This window comes from Aspergillus ochraceoroseus (genome assembly GCF_002846915.1).
Source record: "Aspergillus ochraceoroseus IBT 24754 chromosome Unknown P175scaffold_7, whole genome shotgun sequence".
NCBI lineage: Eukaryota > Fungi > Ascomycota > Eurotiomycetes > Eurotiales > Aspergillaceae > Aspergillus > Aspergillus ochraceoroseus.
In genome coordinates, this window is record NW_024468482.1 from 875,954 (window position 1) to 894,281 (window position 18,328).

The 18,328-nt window shown below is 47.5% G+C and overlaps 5 protein-coding genes across 5 annotated transcripts; 2 read left to right on the forward strand and 3 right to left on the reverse strand.

Annotated features, from left to right (window-relative positions):
• Positions 1-4,757: 4,757 nt before the first annotated feature.
• On the reverse strand, positions 4,758-6,550 carry tom40 (TOM complex pore protein TOM40). Its single transcript, XM_040897647.1, has 3 exons — positions 5,959-6,550; positions 5,242-5,889; positions 4,758-5,178 (listed from the first exon to the last, which is right to left on the reverse strand). The coding sequence occupies exons 1-3, from the start codon at positions 6,268-6,270 to the stop codon at positions 5,071-5,073; spliced, it is 1,068 nt and encodes a 355-aa protein (XP_040750081.1). The 5' UTR covers positions 6,271-6,550; the 3' UTR covers positions 4,758-5,070.
• A 176-nt stretch (positions 6,551-6,726) lies between these two features.
• P175DRAFT_0518134 (Elongator subunit ELP2) lies at positions 6,727-12,794 on the forward strand. Its single transcript, XM_040899035.1, has 13 exons — positions 6,727-7,152; positions 7,260-7,448; positions 7,508-7,543; positions 7,605-7,702; positions 7,765-7,934; positions 7,992-8,072; positions 8,134-8,241; positions 8,292-8,411; positions 8,479-8,853; positions 8,905-9,081; positions 9,136-9,357; positions 10,215-10,373; positions 10,451-12,794. The coding sequence occupies exons 1-13, from the start codon at positions 7,139-7,141 to the stop codon at positions 12,770-12,772; spliced, it is 4,071 nt and encodes a 1,356-aa protein (XP_040750082.1). The 5' UTR covers positions 6,727-7,138; the 3' UTR covers positions 12,773-12,794.
• Positions 12,795-12,827: 33 nt separating this feature from the next.
• Positions 12,828-14,262, reverse strand: P175DRAFT_0463541 (putative ABC transporter). The gene is made up of 2 exons (XM_040894818.1): positions 13,897-14,262; positions 12,828-13,793 (listed from the first exon to the last, which is right to left on the reverse strand). Exons 1-2 carry the CDS (start codon positions 14,027-14,029, stop codon positions 13,084-13,086), a joined length of 843 nt encoding a protein of 280 aa, XP_040750083.1. The 5' UTR covers positions 14,030-14,262; the 3' UTR covers positions 12,828-13,083.
• A 153-nt stretch (positions 14,263-14,415) lies between these two features.
• P175DRAFT_0525473 (tRNA dimethylallyltransferase) lies at positions 14,416-16,065 on the forward strand. Its single transcript, XM_040899413.1, has 2 exons — positions 14,416-14,539; positions 14,637-16,065. Exons 1-2 carry the CDS (start codon positions 14,441-14,443, stop codon positions 16,011-16,013), a joined length of 1,476 nt encoding a protein of 491 aa, XP_040750084.1. The 5' UTR covers positions 14,416-14,440; the 3' UTR covers positions 16,014-16,065.
• P175DRAFT_0503493 (DXO/RAI1 family decapping nuclease) lies at positions 16,046-18,109 on the reverse strand. The gene is made up of 9 exons (XM_040897648.1): positions 17,987-18,109; positions 17,665-17,907; positions 17,568-17,599; positions 17,482-17,509; positions 17,414-17,421; positions 17,244-17,347; positions 17,002-17,172; positions 16,640-16,939; positions 16,046-16,575 (listed from the first exon to the last, which is right to left on the reverse strand). Exons 1-9 carry the CDS (start codon positions 18,059-18,061, stop codon positions 16,430-16,432), a joined length of 1,107 nt encoding a protein of 368 aa, XP_040750085.1. The 5' UTR covers positions 18,062-18,109; the 3' UTR covers positions 16,046-16,429.
• Positions 18,110-18,328: the final 219 nt, after the last annotated feature.

An 18,328-nucleotide genomic window follows, 5' to 3' on the forward strand; every position in this document is an offset into this window, starting at 1 on the left:
CTCCGGGGTATGATTAATCTAGATTCTACGGAGTACATTTCCCAACGCCCAGGACTAAAAAGTAGTCGCTTTTGATCCCCATGTTTTATTGTAACAAGTGGAGTTCAGCCAGGATTCATTCATCCACATGAGCTTCGAGCAATAGTCCTTGAATAATGGATAGAGCAACGAGTCGACGGTCAGCTTTTACATATTTAGAACTATTATTATCAACAACAGAAAGTCCAGAAGAAGAATTTAGGCCTGACCGACGTAGGTATCGTTACCTTTCCCCTTCGCCGTGTTCTGTTCTTAGCTCGTTCAGTCACAACTAACGAGGCGAATGACCAGATCAGACTCAGGGAGGTTCTTTATTTAGTCCCGAATCATGCCGCAGCTGATCACCTGAAGCACAGCATCCCAACTAATGCCTCTTAATCCAGCGGCCGTCCAAATGCAAGTGGTCAGAGTTTGTTAGTGCATTTTCCAATAACTTGCAGCATCCTTGTCCAACAAATACATTTTCCCTCCAGGGCTGCGTATGCGTGTATGTGTGTACGATGTACGATGTGCACTGTACTACATCGTCCTCCGTACATCCAGCCAAAAGGATGTACAGTCCGATGCCGCGCCATCTGTTCTATGACAAGAACAAGATTTGGGCCAGGTGTTCCTCGTGCATGAGAGAGGCGACTCTGGCTGCTCCCTTGCCTGTCAATATCATCTCATATGTAGGATGATTATTTTTTTTTTTACCTTGCATACCAGCTTACTTTTCTGGAACTGAAATACAGGATGGGAAACGGCTTGTCTCCGTCCTACTAGGATCGAGACTCGCTTCTCGGGCCGATCTTGGGCCACTTTCCAAACTATTGTTGATAACCTCTCAGGGGGGAGCTGGTCAACTTTATACTATCGTATCTAATTTTACAATCTCCCCTGATATGGATTGTAGATAGTATGGAATCAGGAGAAGAAGAAGAAGAAGAAAAGGAAGGAGACAAACCCCCAACAAATGTACATCCAAGTGGTTTATGACAATAGATTGAAATCAGCCAACGGTGGCAAGTATCCTCAGCGCTTTGGTGTGCTGTCTGCCAGTAGCTCGTGACGCAAAAATACTCCGGATTCGAAGTAGGCGTCAGTCATGACCACCTAACTGGAGTTACGGAATTCTAGAACAATGAAGAGAAAGAAAAGAAGGCAGCTCAAAACAAAGTCCTATTATTTTCGAGATGAAACATAGGTCATCAAAATAATGCCTCAGCGATAACTAGGAACCTCAGATTCCCTTCCCTATTGGCTAAAATTTTGACACAGTACCAGGATAATTGACATCACGCACACATTCTCTCTCTCTTCATAGTCTATAATAAGGAAAATCCAAAACTGTCGGGAACTTCAGTCTACCTAGATAGGTACAGGGATAGAGACGCTAAAGAGGAACGTACCACTTCCCAAATCCCAGGTCTTGGGGACCAGCACGAAGCTAAGAATTAGGATTGGAATCTAAGATAAGGAAATAATGATAGGAGACGTCGTGGTTTCGCTTTATCCAGTCATAGCTTTGTCTAGACCGTTTTTCGTACTTTTTTTCAGGGGCAGCTTTCTGTCTTTTTTTTTCTCTTTCCTTTTTTTAATCCTCTTGCAGCACCGGCGGGCATTGAGGTGGCTGATTCATCTGGAAGGAACCTCATCCTCGTAACACTGCAGGTAGAATTTGTACTTATTATTGAACTCTGTTGAGGCATATTTATATGCAATGTCTGTTTCTGTACTCTGCTGCACTGCTTAGTACTTCAAGCCAGAGCACCTAAGTACTTAGTAGTATGATCCTGGAGCGTGCTCCGATTCCTTAACTAGTACTATGGGCCTACATAGGTACCCAATAATACATTTCTACTACTACTAACTACTACTAGTACTACATGTGAATGGTTACTGTACTTTTCGCTGAACATCAAGAAATACGAGTACCTTACCAAATCATAATACTTCTTTATGTACTACTAAGTATTTACTTCCTGGTCCTGTGAGTATAGCGCTGCTAACCACCCTAGTAGCTACCTAACCTACCTACCTAGGTACCTTATAACAGTCCTCTTAATACCCAACACATGCCTCTCACCACAGAGCTGTTGGGCTAGGATAACAGTGTGAAAGTCATTGATTATTTGTAACTTAACTCACTAAACTAACTACTTAAGTCGAATTATAACTCTGGCTTAGTAAGGTGGAATACACCAAAAATTGGGCTGTTGTGAATGTTATATTAATGGTATGCTCGGAAAACGTACGACATGATCAAGCCAAGTCGATCAATTTCCTCACGAACTATTCTGTCAGAGGGCGCATCGCCGTTGATCACCTGGACTCTGTCTGAGTCTGTCATCGGCCGGAGGACAAGAATAGTTAACACACACCACTATAGTAAGCTCAGACAATGAAGTCCTATTAATGCCACAGTGCTGTACTCTGATATGTAATACTTGTACTGAGTAACTAGTTAGTGTGGGTGTACATAGGACATTAGCAAGGCTGGCCGGCGGTGCTACAGTCAAGGTTTCACAGCCACTGTTACTGTTATAGATCTCTGTCAAGCCATATCATAACATTCCTTGTCATTCAAGGTTCAAATTGAGTTTCGGGGCAGTTCAACTCTTTGATCCACTCTGTATCATCAAAAGACTATCCGGACTATTTGAGTCCTGTTTTATTGTTACTTCCCAAGCCAGAATTACCTACAACAACTGGACATACTAAGACTCGTGCTCTTCCTGAATCACTGCACCAAACAACGGTCAGCAGATCAAATTCCAGTCTCATGTTCCGGGTGATCACAGGCCCGAAGCATTGGGAGTCTTGATATTGTAAGAAATTAAACCCCCACTATGTATAATCCTTGTCCTGCTGCTCAATCAGACCAGAGTAGAGATCAACTTATTCATCTGCCTTTTTCTTTTCTTTTTCTTCCCCTTTTTTTTTTTTTCTTCCCCCTTTGTTTCTCCCCTTCAACCCATGATCGGTTGGATCCCGATATTCGATTTACCTTACGACCCGGGACGGGAATCTAGCTGAGCGTTCTCTCGGCTTCCGGCTGTTACTATAACTACAGTAGCCCTCGACGTTGAGTCTGCTGGATGTACTCGGGTAATTTAGGCAGGTATACGTACTTCTCGGAATACAGCCCTACTTTGCAAAGCCGTAATAATTACCCTCATCCCGTATAGCTATATATAATTGATGTGGCTTAACTAAGTGTTTCGGCTGTGGTAATCCGCAACGGGGAAACTCCACACGTTACGCTCTAGACCTATATTGAACCATACAGGTTAGTTATCTGTTATCGATCGTGTGTCATAGAGAGGCGAGGCGAGCGATGTTTTGTATAACTATATAACTACAACATCTCCCGGAAGCCGTTTTTGTCTCGAGATATCGGTAGTTTCCAGCTTGTCGCCCCCTTTCTTGGCTTGCTTACAACTTGCAGAGTACAAGTTACCTACCTAGGTATGATCATGGCACGCTGCGCGGTCAGCAAGCGAACGCTGAAGACGATGTGGTACAAAATGTGCACTGCCGCTTATCCTGCTGCTGCCCTTTCTTTGGTATGCGTATGCGATCATCCGAGTCGAGTCCATTGATTTTGTTCTTTTAATAAAAGGGGGGTATTCCTGGATGTTACTTACAGAATAATAACCCTTAACTCAAAAGGCTCCAATGGATATAGTTAATTTTATAGAGAGTATATAAAATAATGCATGATCCTAAGATATGTACACACACACACACACACACACACACACAAAAAAAATAGAGACAAGCAAGGAAAAAATCACAAGAAAACTAAATGACATCATCAGTGGATCTGCTCTGCTTGCTAATCACCAATCACACTGCTCCATTCAGTATCTCATCAACAGAGTACTCCGTACGGTACTTAACTACTACCTACCTAGGTATCCTTAGGTCGTAAAAAAAAAATCCTCGACCATGGATGGTATGGTTCATTTCCCTTCCCCTCGCAGCGGGAAAAAAAAAGATAAATACGGATATTGTGATTCAACAATATCCCCACGACAAACCCACCATTTGGGCTTGGATCGACAAACCCGTTTAACCGTTGTCGGATATACCTGAGTATACCGAGGTTATCTGTTGACTTCTCCTACTAGCGACGGTCCATGTACTCCGTACCTGCTGCTGTACTTGGATATATATACCTATAGACTACTACTACTACTACTACTACTACTACTACTACTACTACTACTACTACTAGTAACTATTTAGTACAGTGGGGGTTACTTAGGTTAACTAGGTAGATTAGTTGTTTACAGCTTTTACTCCGTAATGCCGTAGTGCTTTCCAGTTGTCTGTATGAGCCACACACAGAAAGAGCGAGAGGTGGTCACTAACTACAGATAGTAATAGGGTTCGGTTTCTCCATGGAAGGGTCATTCCTTTGGTTAGTCTGAGGATTAGTACTCTATACGTGTCTACTCACTGTATATACTGAGAGGGTCTGGGCCTACCATACCCAAACAAGAGGAACTGTTGCCTTGTGGATATTAGCATCTAAAGTTTCTTTTCTTTCAAGTTAACAAATATGTTTTACATTGCCCATCTATGATGCATAAACAAAGAATAAGACATTCCTGCGAGTGCTTCCATGCATCCTGAGCAGCCCCCGTTGACCAGCCAAGATAGTCATCAGAAGGAACTATAACAATAACAACAAGAAAACAGGTCAACAGTCCATAGGTAAGGCCATTAACAAAAAAAAAAACATCAGACGAAAAAAAGAAAAAGAGACGAAGATCGGATCTATACAAAATTGGTTCCGTGGCGCCAAATGACTGCCTCCATTGACCAACAAACCGTATTTAATAGTGGATAAACCGAGGCAACACTCCATCTTCCAAACATGCACACGGGGGAGGGGGGTGAAGAGCTAGTAAAACAATGGGTGAAGAGGTATAAGCTGAAAGGCAGGGTAAGAGCAATAGCTCTACCCTCTCACTGCGAGGTGGACTTGATTAGCCTCAGAGATGGGTAAGAGAGATCTTTTGCTTTTTGTTATTTTTTTTTTTAGAAAGGAGGAGGGGTCATTCCTTGAGCCTCCACCTTCTCTTGCTGCTCCATCAATTCCTCGCCAGCGATCTCAAGGGAGACAGCAAGACCGAGCTTAGCCGATTGCTACAAGGAAATCTCGGATTAGTATCTGAACTCACTGGGACGAGAGAAAAAAACGTGACTTACCTTGGCCTGATCAATCTCACCAGCGAATGTGAGCGAAATAGGCATCGCTATCCGCTTCTCCAGGAGACAGCTGACCTTTCCGGTGCTGTCAACCTGAGCACGGAATGTGGAAGCACGGAAGTCGTACTTGGCACCAATGGCAGTAGTGCCATCTCTGCTGGGCCCACCCATCATAGCGGCAGCGGCGTTGGGTGCGAACTGGAGGTTCATATCAACTCCAGCCTCCACCCGTTCGGAGATCTTCCTCCAGTAAGAAGCAGTCAAGACACCCTGGGCCTGCAGCTGAGCACTGGCGATCCAGTCGTCGCTCTTGTATCGGGCGCTGTATGAGATGGCGGTGTCGGGACGGGTAGTCATGCCTTGTCGCTGCCAGATCGCCTCGAAACCAAGAGCCAGGCTGGGGGTAACAGACTGAAGGTAGCTTCCAACGAAAATTCCAGTAAGACCGCCCTCCAAGCACGAGGGATTGAACGCCTTGAGAGAAGCACTAAAGTCATCGCCGGTGTAGTCATTGTCAATCTGCATCAGACCCTGGCTGGCTCCAGCCATGATCTGAGTGTTGGTCTTGGTGACCAGCTTGGGGGTCCAGCGATAATTGCCGACGGCGGCAAGGGCACCGTCACTGCCGAAGTTACCTTGCATGAAGACCTATCCACCAACCCCATCACTCAGCATCAAATACCGCGGAAAATATGGATTAATTGAGTTTCTTCTTACCTTGGGGGTTCCGTACATGGCGGAGAACGCGTACGGGGTCATATTTCCCGATGAGCCCATGGAGAAGGCATGCGACACACGGAAGAGAGGAGACATGCCGAAAACCTTTGTCAAGTCCGCACGGAGACCGGTAAACATGAAATTGGATAGCAGGACTTCTTTCTGCACCTCCCTGGAGATGTTATCGATGGTTCCTGGGTTAGACAGGCCGAGGGCCGCCCTGCGGTCTGAGAAAGAGGTGTATGCATCCTTGAGAGCCGCGGCGACGGCATTGTCCGTAAGGAAAGAAGGGGGAGTCAGGAATTCGGCCATGATGGCTATTTAGAGAGGAGTCGATGTCGACACGAGATACTTGGAGGGTAAGGGATTCGGTGGTGGTGAGAAGTGGCCGGTGTCGGTGGTAAAAAGGGAAAGAAAGAATTTGAGATCAGCTCCGAGATTGCACCTGGGGTTTAAAGGAACAAGATCAGGAGTCTTGGCTAAACGATCTCAAGGGAACAGGCTTTGTATCGCCTGTTCAAGTGGAGGGAGTGAGATGGCAAAGAGGGAAAAAGTACCAGGGCAGGTTGGGTTAATGGCTGGTGAGAATAATTCGCATCCAGAAGCTTCAGTCCCGCGTTGAAAAAAGTCACCTGTTTTGCTTTTCCGCCCGGCCTGCGTCTTTGGTTACTATGCGTCGCCGTGTCGGACTTCGGATCGGGATTTTCTGTTTGGCCGAGATGATATAATGCATCATGAATGACGATACTTCTCTCTCGTATTTACTTCTCTCATCTTCGCTTTCTTCGCTTTCATTTTTTTTGACCTGCTTTTGTGGGATTGACAGTTCGATCGGAATTCTTATGGATCCCGTCTTCAGCTGCATTTAGTCACCATTGGGAGTGACTCTCTGCGACCCCGACCGTCCCTTTGGATGCTTAACTTTGACATCGTTTAGTTGGCACTCTGGTTGGGCTAACGTACCTCCTTTCTTTTCCCCTCGAACCAAGCTTTTCACGAGAAACGATTTTCTTTTTTTTCACTTTGAAACTAGACTTTTGGACAGATCATTATTATCACTTGTGCTAAAAGAAAAAACTAATATTATTCTTGCATTCTGCCCGCTGTCCGACGACTTCCATGATCCCTGCTTCCCATTTTGTATGAATTGGACGTTGGGCATTTACCGCTACCTATCACCATGGATACTCTTTTGTAAGCCTTGTCAATCTGTGTTTGTTGCATTTCTCCGATCCTATAATATTCTACCCGGTCCTCTGCGAAGAAAACGAGTCCTTATGTGACCTAACATCAGTAAATAGAACCGCAGACATTGTCGCCAGCTCCCCGCGATTTCGGCGCAAGTCGTCGACATTTGTCGATGCAATTCATGACTTACCGGAAAAGGCCGACCTGGCGCCGGCGCAGCTCTACAGTACCGAGTCTGGTAGGCTTTTCCACTCAGGTCGGATTGTCATAATCACTGTAGGCCTGCCTGCGCGGGGCAAGACGTATGTTTGACCATACAGGATTAGCACTGCTCGAATGCTTTTTACCTGACTTGTCTTAGGCATATGTCTGTCGCAATGGCCCGCTATCTTCGCTGGTGAGTTAGAACGTTCCTTTAGTTCATATTTCGCTTTAGATTCGGTCTAATCGCCGTGTAGGTTGGGTGTTAAGACACGGATCTTCCACCTAGGAGATTACCGACGAGCTACGATTCCCTATGGCCAGGATATTCCGGATGACTATTTTTTTGTGAACGGTATGGCAGGGAGTTTTCTTTGAATCTTACTTTTGAAGACTCCCCTACTAATCTCGTGCTAGCCTCCGCGTCGTCAGTTTTGCTGAGGCAAAAGATTGTTAAAAGGTGTCGCGAGGATATTTACCGGTTCCTGAATGAAGAAAATGGACAAATTGCAATTTATGACGCTGTTAACCCATCAGCCGCGGGACGGAGGTCATTAGCGAATGAGTTCGCTAAGCACGAATTTGAGGTGCGTTACGCTTTCCTCCACGGACTGATAGGTCGACTAACTAGTTCCCTTATATAGACATTGTTCATCGAATCATGGTGTGATGATAGCCGCATTATCGAAGAGAACGTGCGGAGGGTCAAAATTTCATCTCCTGATGTCAGTATTATTATTGCTAAAGCAGCGGAGCTATCGAGCAGTCACACTGATTCAGTAGCAGTATGTTGGGTGGACGTCGGAAGATGCTGTTAAACATTATCTGGCGAGGATATCTGCTCGTATCCCTCAGTTTCATACTATGGAAGAGAAGGACTTGAACTACATTAAAGTATAATTTCCACGGCACCAACTTTCGCGTTCTGGCTAACTTTTCTATGGATGATCAATGCGGGAGAAAGACTGATAGTCAACAACAGAAGTTTTGGTTATCTTTCGAATCGGATTGTGTTCTACCTTCTTAATCTTCATATCAAGTCTCGACACACGTACTTTGCACGGGTAAGTCGCAAGCTAAGGGTTAATCCAAAGTATACAAACGGTTCTCTGACGAATTTTGGACTACTAGGCCGGTGTTTCGGTCGATGCGAATTCCTACAAAGCAGATGGACCTCTCTCTGAAAAAGGCGAAGATTATGCCAAGAAGATGACTGAGATTCTGCTGAAGCATAGAGAGTCTGAAAAACAGGCAATGGTGGATCAAGCAGAGCCGGACTACGCGCTGAAACCCTTGACTGTTTGGACCTCAACAAGACGTAGGACCGTTGAGACTGCAAAGTATTTGCACGAAAAAGGCTACAAAGTTCGGCAAAGGTCGCAACTGAGCCAACTGAATCCTGGTGTTTGCGAGATGAAGTCAGAGAGAAGAATTCGCCAAGAATACCCCGAAGAGGTAGCCAAACATGAGCTTGATCCTTACCACCATAGATATCCCCGCGCGGAGGTGAGACCATCTTTCGATTGTACACATGATGTGGGCTAATTAGTTTGCTAGTCATACCATGATCTTGCGGTACGACTTGAGCCTATCATTTTGGAGCTCGAACGCGAGCAAAATGACTTGTTGATTATCGCTCACGAAAGCGTGTTGAGGGTTCTGTACGGGTACCTTATGGCATGCAATGCAGCAGATATTCCATTCCTAGAATTCCCACGGGATGAAATCATTGAGGTACTTTATTCTCACCGCATAAAACCAAACTACATTTGACTGATTGTTGTTCAGATTATCCCCGAAAGCTACCAGAATGAGGCGCGCAGAATCCATGTTCCTGGTCTTCCCAATGAAATCATTCCCGGCTCGCCCGAAGATATAAAGATTCCGGTACCTCCGAGTGGAGTTACAACACCCCTGTTCCAAGGAATAGGAAGCCCAAAGGAAGGTTTCTCAACACCACAAGGCGGCATTCGGACCCCTCGTGAGCCGGAGCGAATCTCGCAGCAGCACGTGGAGGACGTGGTTTGATCCCAAACCACTTGGTTTCTTTTTGAGTATATATAGTGCCTGGAAATGGACATGGACGGGTTGGTCGTTTGCGTAGAATATTAGATTAAGCCTATCCTCCATGCAGCGTAGAAACGAATACGATATTATCTCCTTGTTGAATTTCATACTTCTCCTCTCCTTCTAGTTCCCAGTCGGCGTCGTTAATGAGGACGAGAATGCCCGGTCGTCTGTCATCATGATTAGCTGGGATTGTAGGCCAATTAATTTGATAGCCACCTACACGTTCTCCTCCATTACAAACAGTTCTTTTCTCTGATCCTTCATCAGGTTATTGACGAGGTACTGGAGAAGGAAGGCGAGGTTTGGTCGGCTGCCGTTGCTCAACTGAGCCGGTAGAGTCACTTTATGCTTGCGCTCGTTGGCGAAGAGGATTTCTAGACCACCTCTGTAATCTGTAGGTTAGCATCTCATCAAGTAGAGTAATTGCGAACCAACGGGCAAACTGTACGTGAACTCGACTGTGAATGCAATGGACTCCGAGTCTTTCCCCACCACAGGGGAGCCTGCAGGGACTTCTGTAGCCATACTTTGGAGCAAAAGGGGGCGGTAAAATGAGCAATGATTACTCTTAATAAATATTAACGGAGGGGTTGTCCCTTGTTGTCTCGATCGAAGAAAGAAAAACGGGGGAGAGAAAGACGAATGGATGGAGGGGTTCGTCTGTCTCTCTCTTGCTCGTTATCGATAAGGCACAGGAAAAAGTCGGTCGTTGCCCAGTCTGGCTCCAATTGCGGGAGCTTGTCTTTTCTCCGCTTCTACACTCCTCCACCACGACCCTCCCATTAACTTCGTCTGAGAGACAGATTGGTTTCAAGTCTGCTTACTTCATGGTTTCGATCACCGCTGAGTATATCAGCGTTGGCGGAAATAGGCACCCCGCTGCTGCGGATTGGGATGTTCAGTCTGGGGTGCTCGCCTATGGCGCAGATAATAATGTCGCTTTGTGGGAGCCCAGGGTATGTACTCCATGTAGTTCTGGCGGTTGTCTTTTGAAAATGGTCGTACCTGACTGAATGATGGATATTGAATACAGGATGCATCCAACCGTGGGGCGTACTCCGTCCTCGTCGGTCATACTGAGAAGGTCAACGTCGTTAGATTTTACACCTGTCCCACCACCGGCACGAAACTTCTTCTGACTGGCGCTGTCGACCATACTGTTCGGATATGGCAAGCTGATCAATCCGACCCCAAACGATTTGCTCCTGTCCTTACGCTAGAGGGCCACACGGGGTCGGTAAATGCGATTGCGACAACCGCAGGCGCAGACGTCATTGCCACTGGCGCAGCAGACGGGACGGTGATAATACGGAGGGTAACCGTTGGAGAATCGGTGAAGGCAGATTTACTGGAAACTATACCCATGAAGCCCCGGTATTTCCCTCTAGCACTGGCCTTGGCGCTACTTCCGACAGAATCGCAAGACCGGCCCATGGCGTTGGCAGTTGCAGGCACCACCAACGTCGTGCAGGTTTACGCTGCTGAAAGCACCATTGCGACAACTAATTTCAAGATCTCTGCTACACTCTCGGGGCATGAAGCTTGGGTTCGCTCGCTCTCTTTCACCGCAGACAAGGGGAATAAAGCAGGAGACCTTCTGCTTGCGTCCGCTAGCCAGGATAAATACGTTCGACTATGGCGCTTCAATCGCGGTGAAGTGTCTCGTCCGTCAGTAGGAGATGACGCCGATGCCGTTCTGGGCGGTCTTGAGCCAACCTTGTCCAACAAAGCCCACCAATTTGGAGCCGCTGGATCCAAATACTCCGTCACATTTGAAGCCCTTCTATTTGGGAATGAAGATTGGGTTTATACCACTACATGGAACCCCAACCCCGAGCGTCAACAGCTTCTCACCGCCTCTGCTGACAATACTTTGACTATTTGGGAGCAAGATCCGGTGTCTGGAGTGTGGCTTTCGGCGGAAAGGATGGGAGAGATTAGCGTGCAGAAGGGTTCTACTACCGCTACGGGAAGTACCGGTGGATTTTGGATTGGCCTCTGGTCTCCAGACGGCAATCAGGTTGTGAGTCTCGGGCGTACAGGCAGCTGGAGGGCGTGGAGGTATGAAGCCGAAATGGATGTCTGGGTTCAGATACTCGGTATCACTGGGCATGTACGATCAGCCAACGGAATTCAATGGGAGCCTTCTGGTGGATATCTTCTTTCAACAAGCGCTGACCAAACTACACGCCTTCATGCACAATGGAATCGACACGGCATTAAGTCATGGCATGAATTCTCGCGGCCACAAATCCACGGCTATGATCTAAACTGCGTCGACACATTGGGTCCCACACGTTTTGTGTCGGGCGCAGAAGAAAAACTCCTACGAGTATTCAACGAACCCAAGCCAATTGCGCAGCTCCTGGAGAGACTATGTGATTTCCACCAGTCTCCGGAGGGAGATCTCCCGGATACCGCCCATATTCCGGTTCTAGGATTGTCTAATCAAGCTGTCGGCGAACAAGCGCCTGCTGACGCAGATGTTGTGGACAGCGTGGATGTTGGACAGGCCCATGCGAATCAAGAGATTCTATCAAACTCCACGCAACCCCCTCTCGAAGACCAACTGGCTCGTTACACATTGTGGCCTGAGCACGAGAAACTCTACGGCCACGGCTACGAAATTTCAGCCGTGGCTGTTAGCCACGATCGCACTCTCATCGCTACCGCCTGCAAGGCAAGCTCGATAGATCATGCCGTAGTGCGACTGTACGACACCTCGGATTGGCACGAGATTCGACCCTCCCTTGCAGCACACACCTTGACCATTACAGATCTGTGCTTCTCTACGGATGACAAATATCTTCTGAGTGTTGGACGTGACCGTCAGTGGGCAGTTTACCGTCGAAGCGAATCCGATCCCTCAACATTTGCCCTTATGACATCGAACCCGAGGGGCCATTCCCGAATGATTCTCGACGCGGACTGGGCTCCCATGCTAGAGAACCAGCCCCCGATATTTGCGACGGCTGGCCGAGATAAGTCGGTTAAGTTATGGCAATTAGTCGGGGAGTCGTTCGAGTGCAAGTCAACTATCTCCATGAAAAGCTCAGTGACTGCTGTTGCATTCCTCGCACAGACTTACAATGGTGCTTTCTTCCTTGCAACGGGAGAGGATAACGGCACGCTATCAATCCATCAAGTTTCCACCGAAACCCTTGAATCCACTCCAGTAGCGAGCCTTGATAAAGATGTGTCACCATCTAAAACGATCACGGAACTATTATGGCGGCCTCTACCACAAATCAGTGGTGAGGTGGGAGGCGATAAGTTGAATTTCGAGCTTGCAGTGGCAAGCGAGGATACCTCGATACGTATATACAGCATCGCGGATATGATACCCATATCATGAACAAGATCAAGATGTCTATGTTAAAAAAAACATACAAAAAAAAAAAAAAAAAAAAGGCCAGCCAGCCAACCCAATCCTAAATAGCCTCATGAATGTTGAACTCCTGAAAATGTTGAACACCGATAGTATATGTTAAATGCCCCGTAAAGCCCCCCCCTGGTGTACCCTATCATGTTGGTTGAAGAGAGACATTATTGTTGAATCGCTAAGAAGATCAGAACATGTAAGTTAGACGACAAAGGAAAAAAAAAAAAAATGGAAGAAGAAGAAGAAGAAGAAGAAGAAGATAAAATAGGCTCGTCGAGCCATTGCTATCTATCGGCTTTTTCAAGGCCATATCCCCCAATGCCCTGCAAGGCCTCGTAAGACTTAGCTTCCGTCCTGGGTCCATTACGAGGACCTCTAGCTTCCAAGTCCTCCTTGAGCCATTTGAGAACAATCTCTCCAAGCTGGCTATTCTCCGAACTCTCGCGGGTGTCGGACCTGAATTTCTCCATCTCCCCGAACTGCCGCACATTGCCAAGATGCATATGCACCAGGTGCGTCGGCCAATGGGCCAGGTTATCCAGGATATGCGTCGCATAGACGATGGTGCAGGGGCGAATTTCCGTCTCGCGCTTCAGAAAGGCCAAGAAATTGCTGCGGGTCAACAGGTCCAGGTCGACGGTGATTTCGTCGAGGAGGAGCACTCGCCAGGGTCGAAGGAGGCCCATGGCGAGTTGCACGCGACGACGCTCGCCGTCTGACACGGTATGCATGCGCCACCGGAGATCAATGTCGAGGATCTCGACGAGCTCGTCCCGGCGCTCGGGATAAGCGTTGCCTCCGACAGAGGCGAGGAGGGTTGGGATGTCGATATCGGAGCGGACGATGCTGTTGAGCACCCACTCCATGCCTAGGTAGGTGACGCCCTCGAGACCTTCCTTGAAGGGGTCTTTGCCGCCTATGGTGATGGTGTTATTGGGGGATAGCCGTTTCCCTGCGAGTAAGCGTAGCAGGGTGGTCTTGCCGGCTCCATTGGCTGTTTGGAGTAGTCGGGTTGCGATGGTTAGCGAACTTGCGGTTCTTGAATGATACGGCGCAGAAAGGAGAGAAAGGGCGGGGGGGGGGGGTGTAGGTTTTACCTCCAATGAACAATGTGCGGCTTCCTGCGGGCAAGTCTATATTCACATTTGTTAAACCCAAGGATCCATCCTGGAATCTGTACGACAGATCTTGCACCTGGATAGAGGGGGCGGGGGAATCGGAGTCGGACATTGTATGTAGGTAGCGGGAGGTCGAGAGAGAGGGAAGGTGGGAGAGAGAATTGTAGATGCTGGATGGGGATTGTGGTAAACGCTCGGTATATATCTGAAACGGCTCGTGACAATGACTCACGAAGGATCTTTGTCAATGGCGCGATGTAGTTAGTTAACCAAAGAGACCTGAGATTTTTTTTTTTTCGAGTCTGTTGCCGATCGAGATGAGATGCGGGGATGACTGGACTGGCCTATGTAAAGGGTCCCCACGGCCTCACCTTTTTTTTTTTTTCTTGTTTCTCGCCTTCGACTTTCCTCTCCATCCCAACTTCCCTCGACTTTTCTTCTCCGCGCTTTTTATATTTAGGTTCTGGAATATGAGTCATTAGGAGAAGCCCAGGATGTCAAAATCCATTTTTGAGTGTCTTCCATGCGCAGTTTTCTCTCCTCGCTTTTCTCCGTCAAACGTCCCCGACCCATGCAGTCCCTGATAGCCGTTGTCGGTGCCACAGGCACAGGCAAGTCTAAGGTGAATCTACCTCCTCCTTCTTTATCGTGTTTCTAAGCGGGCAATTTGCTTTGTTCGATGGGGATCTTGGAGTACCAGGACTGACGACCACAGATAGCTTGCAGTCGATCTTGCGTCTCGGTTCAATGGTGAAATAATCAACGGCGATGCGATGCAAATGTACCGTGGCCTCCCTATTATCACGAATCAGATCCCTCTCGAAGAGCGAAACGGTATTCCGCATCACTTGATCAGCTGCGTCGAACTGGATGAGGAGTCATGGCGAGTGGGGATGTTTCGAAGGGAATGCTTACGACTTATTGATGATATCCGTGCGCGAGGGAAGCTTCCGATCCTCGTCGGCGGAACCCACTACTATACCCAGTCTGTGTTATTCAAGGATAACCTTGTGGGGAAGGAATCCACGCAAGACCAAGAGCTAGAATCCATTCCAGCCGAGGATCTTGACTCGTCAATTAAGTGGCCGATTCTCGATGCGGACCCGGAGGTGGTCATGCAGAAATTGCGCGAGGTCGACCCCGTTATGGCAGATCGATGGCATCCGAAGGACACGCGCAAGATCCGTCGTTCCCTCGAAATTTATTTTCAAACCGGAAAGCCAGCCTCCCAGGTCTACGCTGAGCAGAAGCAGCTGAAACAGGCTGTTGCCGCGAAGGATGAGTCTGCTCTTGGCGTGGGACAGCTTCGATTTGAGACTATGATATTCTGGGTCCATTCGGAGAAAGCTACATTGAACGACCGATTAAACAAACGCGTCGACGATATGATTGATCAAGGACTAATGTCAGAAGCGAATCGTATGTCGGACTATCTCCAGGAGAAAGAAAGCCAGGGCGTCACTGTTGACTCGACACGTGGAGTCTGGGTCTCTATTGGGTTTAAAGAACTAGCTCCTTACTTTGAAGCAGTTCGGGATGGATCGAAGACCGACAAGGAGCTAGAGACTCTCAAGCAAACATGTATTGAGTCGGTCAAGACCGCAACCAGACAGTATTCCGGGTCCCAGATTAAGTGGATTCGAAATAAACTATGGAACGCCCTTGCGGAGGCGGGACTGACTGGTCGTCTTTTTGTCTTGGACAGCAGTAATGTTGAAGATTGGGCTAAGAACATCACGGATCCGTCAGAGCGCCTCGTCCAGTCTCTTCTGAAGGGCGAACCCCTCCCGGATCCAAAATCTCTGTCTGATCTAGCAAGGACAACTCTAGGCGCAAAGGAAGCACAACCCCAAATCCTTGATGCTAATCCCATAACAAAATGCATGACTTGCGAAGTATGTCAGAAGACCATGACAAACGAAGACCAGTGGAATGTCCATATAAACGGACACGCCCATAAAAGGGTTGTCAAGGCACTGGCGAGGAGAGCCCAGCGCGACGAGTATCTTCGCAAGCAACAAGAAAGCTTGGATAATGATCAGGTGAAGGTCAACAGTGGCGCATCAGAGCAGGACTCTAAAACACCTCCACCTTGAAGATTTTCAAAATATATTAAATTAAAAGAGATATCCTGTATTATTATTATCGTGCATATCAGTTTTTTGAGTGTTGCAACAGCCACCCCCCGGTCCCAAGCCGGCGGCCATTTCCACGTAGATCCAATCAAACTTGGCATCAATGATTGACTTGCAATCGTGCTAGTGCAAGCAATGAATATGTAGGAGCAGAAGGTAGCATGGTAGTAAGATTTCTCACTGGACGCTGAATTAGCTTGCAAGATTTATGTATACCCCAGCGCTCGGGAAAGTAGTTCCTGGAGACCTAGAGTCTGAGCTGCCTCCTCTACAGGCGGAGCGTAAATCGGCTTCTTAGCTGTGGCAGGGAAAGAACACTTGATTTGATGTGCAGTTGTTCTTCATGTAGTCCGATAAGAAAACCTCTTGAGATAACCTCATGTTGTAGCTCTCCAAGCGGCAAAAGCAGGTGAGATGATATCTCCCATTCCGCTCTCTTCCATCTTGAAGACTTCAATGACTGATGATTTCTCGAGTCTGCGGATCCGCCACGTCCCTCCTTCTTGGATAGTGGACTTGAGCCCTAGAACATAGCAAAGGTAAGCGATGCAGTACAAAGCAACGGAACAAGGAGAATCGCCACATACATTCTAGAAAGGTGGCGGCAAAGTTGATACAGATGTTCCCATCCCATGTACCGCGGCCGGATTTCTTCACTTTGCTCGGTATGTTTGCCGTTTCGAGCTCTTCCAGCCGGCGGACGATGCCATGTTGGTCGCGAAAGCCGACGATGATCTTGGGAACACCAAGAAGGAATGACTGCGCCCAGAATTTTAAAAGCTTCCGCTCAAACTTTACAGAGTCTCGGTCGTTCCGGATCTCTGCTGAGGTTTTCAGCTCAACCCAGTTGATGGGGTCTTCTTTGCGGCCGGGCTTGCAGTCCCAAACTAGCGGAAGGAATATAGTCAGAGACATCCTTTTGAGGGAGAGAGAAAAGTGAGCATCATACTGGCATCAACTTCTCCACCCAGAACCAGCTTTATTTGGCCGATTCCAGTACGCGCGACGGAACAGTACTGGGCATTGTTGTTCACGACTAGGTCTTCACGACCTTCGATCTCCGTTCGGGAGGTTTCATCCCATGGCTTGTCGAGAACAGATATCGTCTCGAATTTGTATCCTGCACGAACGGGTTAGTGGGGAGAGAGAGAAAGAAAAAAAAAAAAAAAAAAAGGGAAATGGATACAGTACCCCAGTAGGCCATTAGGTCTTGGGAAGCCATCCCAGGAGGCATTCGCTGGTTCTTTTGGATACGCTTCTGTTCGTTCTTGTAGGCATTGTTTTCCTCAATGAATCTGAAGAATCATAAGCTCGTCAGTCGCCTCTTGTTACTCCTCAGTGCCAATTATGAACATACGCACATTGTTCCCTAGGACGTTGGATATTAGTCTAAAACCTAAAGTAATCGGCGTCACTAGCTCAAGCTCACCTGAAAGCAAGTTGCATTCATCTCGAATCTACAAACAGGTCGATAAGCGGAGGATCCAGATAATATAGCAAGGGATCTCAACCCACCCGTTCATGTTATCAAATGGTGCAGTTAGAATCTAGGTGGCAGATTAGTATGGTTGTTCGTCGCCGTATAGGAATGGACAAGTCTGCACAAGCACACCTTGGTCATCATGCCTCTCCAGGTAATGATGTCAGATTCGCATCTCTTCCCCGTCTCTTTTTCCAAAGCTATGATAGTGTCCAGCAGAGCGTCTAGGTGCTCATCGGCAGAATCATCTAGCTTCTGGAAGGTATCAAAGCCGCGGTTTAAATCCGCTGGGAGTTGCGGTGGATAGTAGTAGCGCAGGGATGATTCCCCGAGAGAAAAGCTGTGTTGGTCATCATAAGAGAAACAAGCAACTTCCTATGCGTAACCATAGTTATATTTACTTGTAGAGACATAATTCAATAAACGGGACGGAGCTGAAAGAGGATTCACATACCTTGGGTCGTCGAATGGCAGCGCTGGATCCATAGAAGCGACCAATAGGTTGGATGTCGAAAGCTGCTCGATTCATCGCCTAGATGTAGTAGGTACGGAGTACTTTTCTCTGTTTCTTCGTAATATTGAGAAATCGAAGTAGACAATTGATTTGACTGGTTTGTAAAAAGTAAGTCCACGACGTTTGATGGAAGGAGAGGAGTGAAGGGACGTTCGTTGATCGCATCAACTATTTCTTTACTCTTTTAGTCGTTTCCGTCGCCTGTGGAAGAACCGGAGTCCCCACCAAAAGTTGTTCTGGTAACACACTGGCCTTCCCCCTCCACGCAAAAGAACAGCTTCT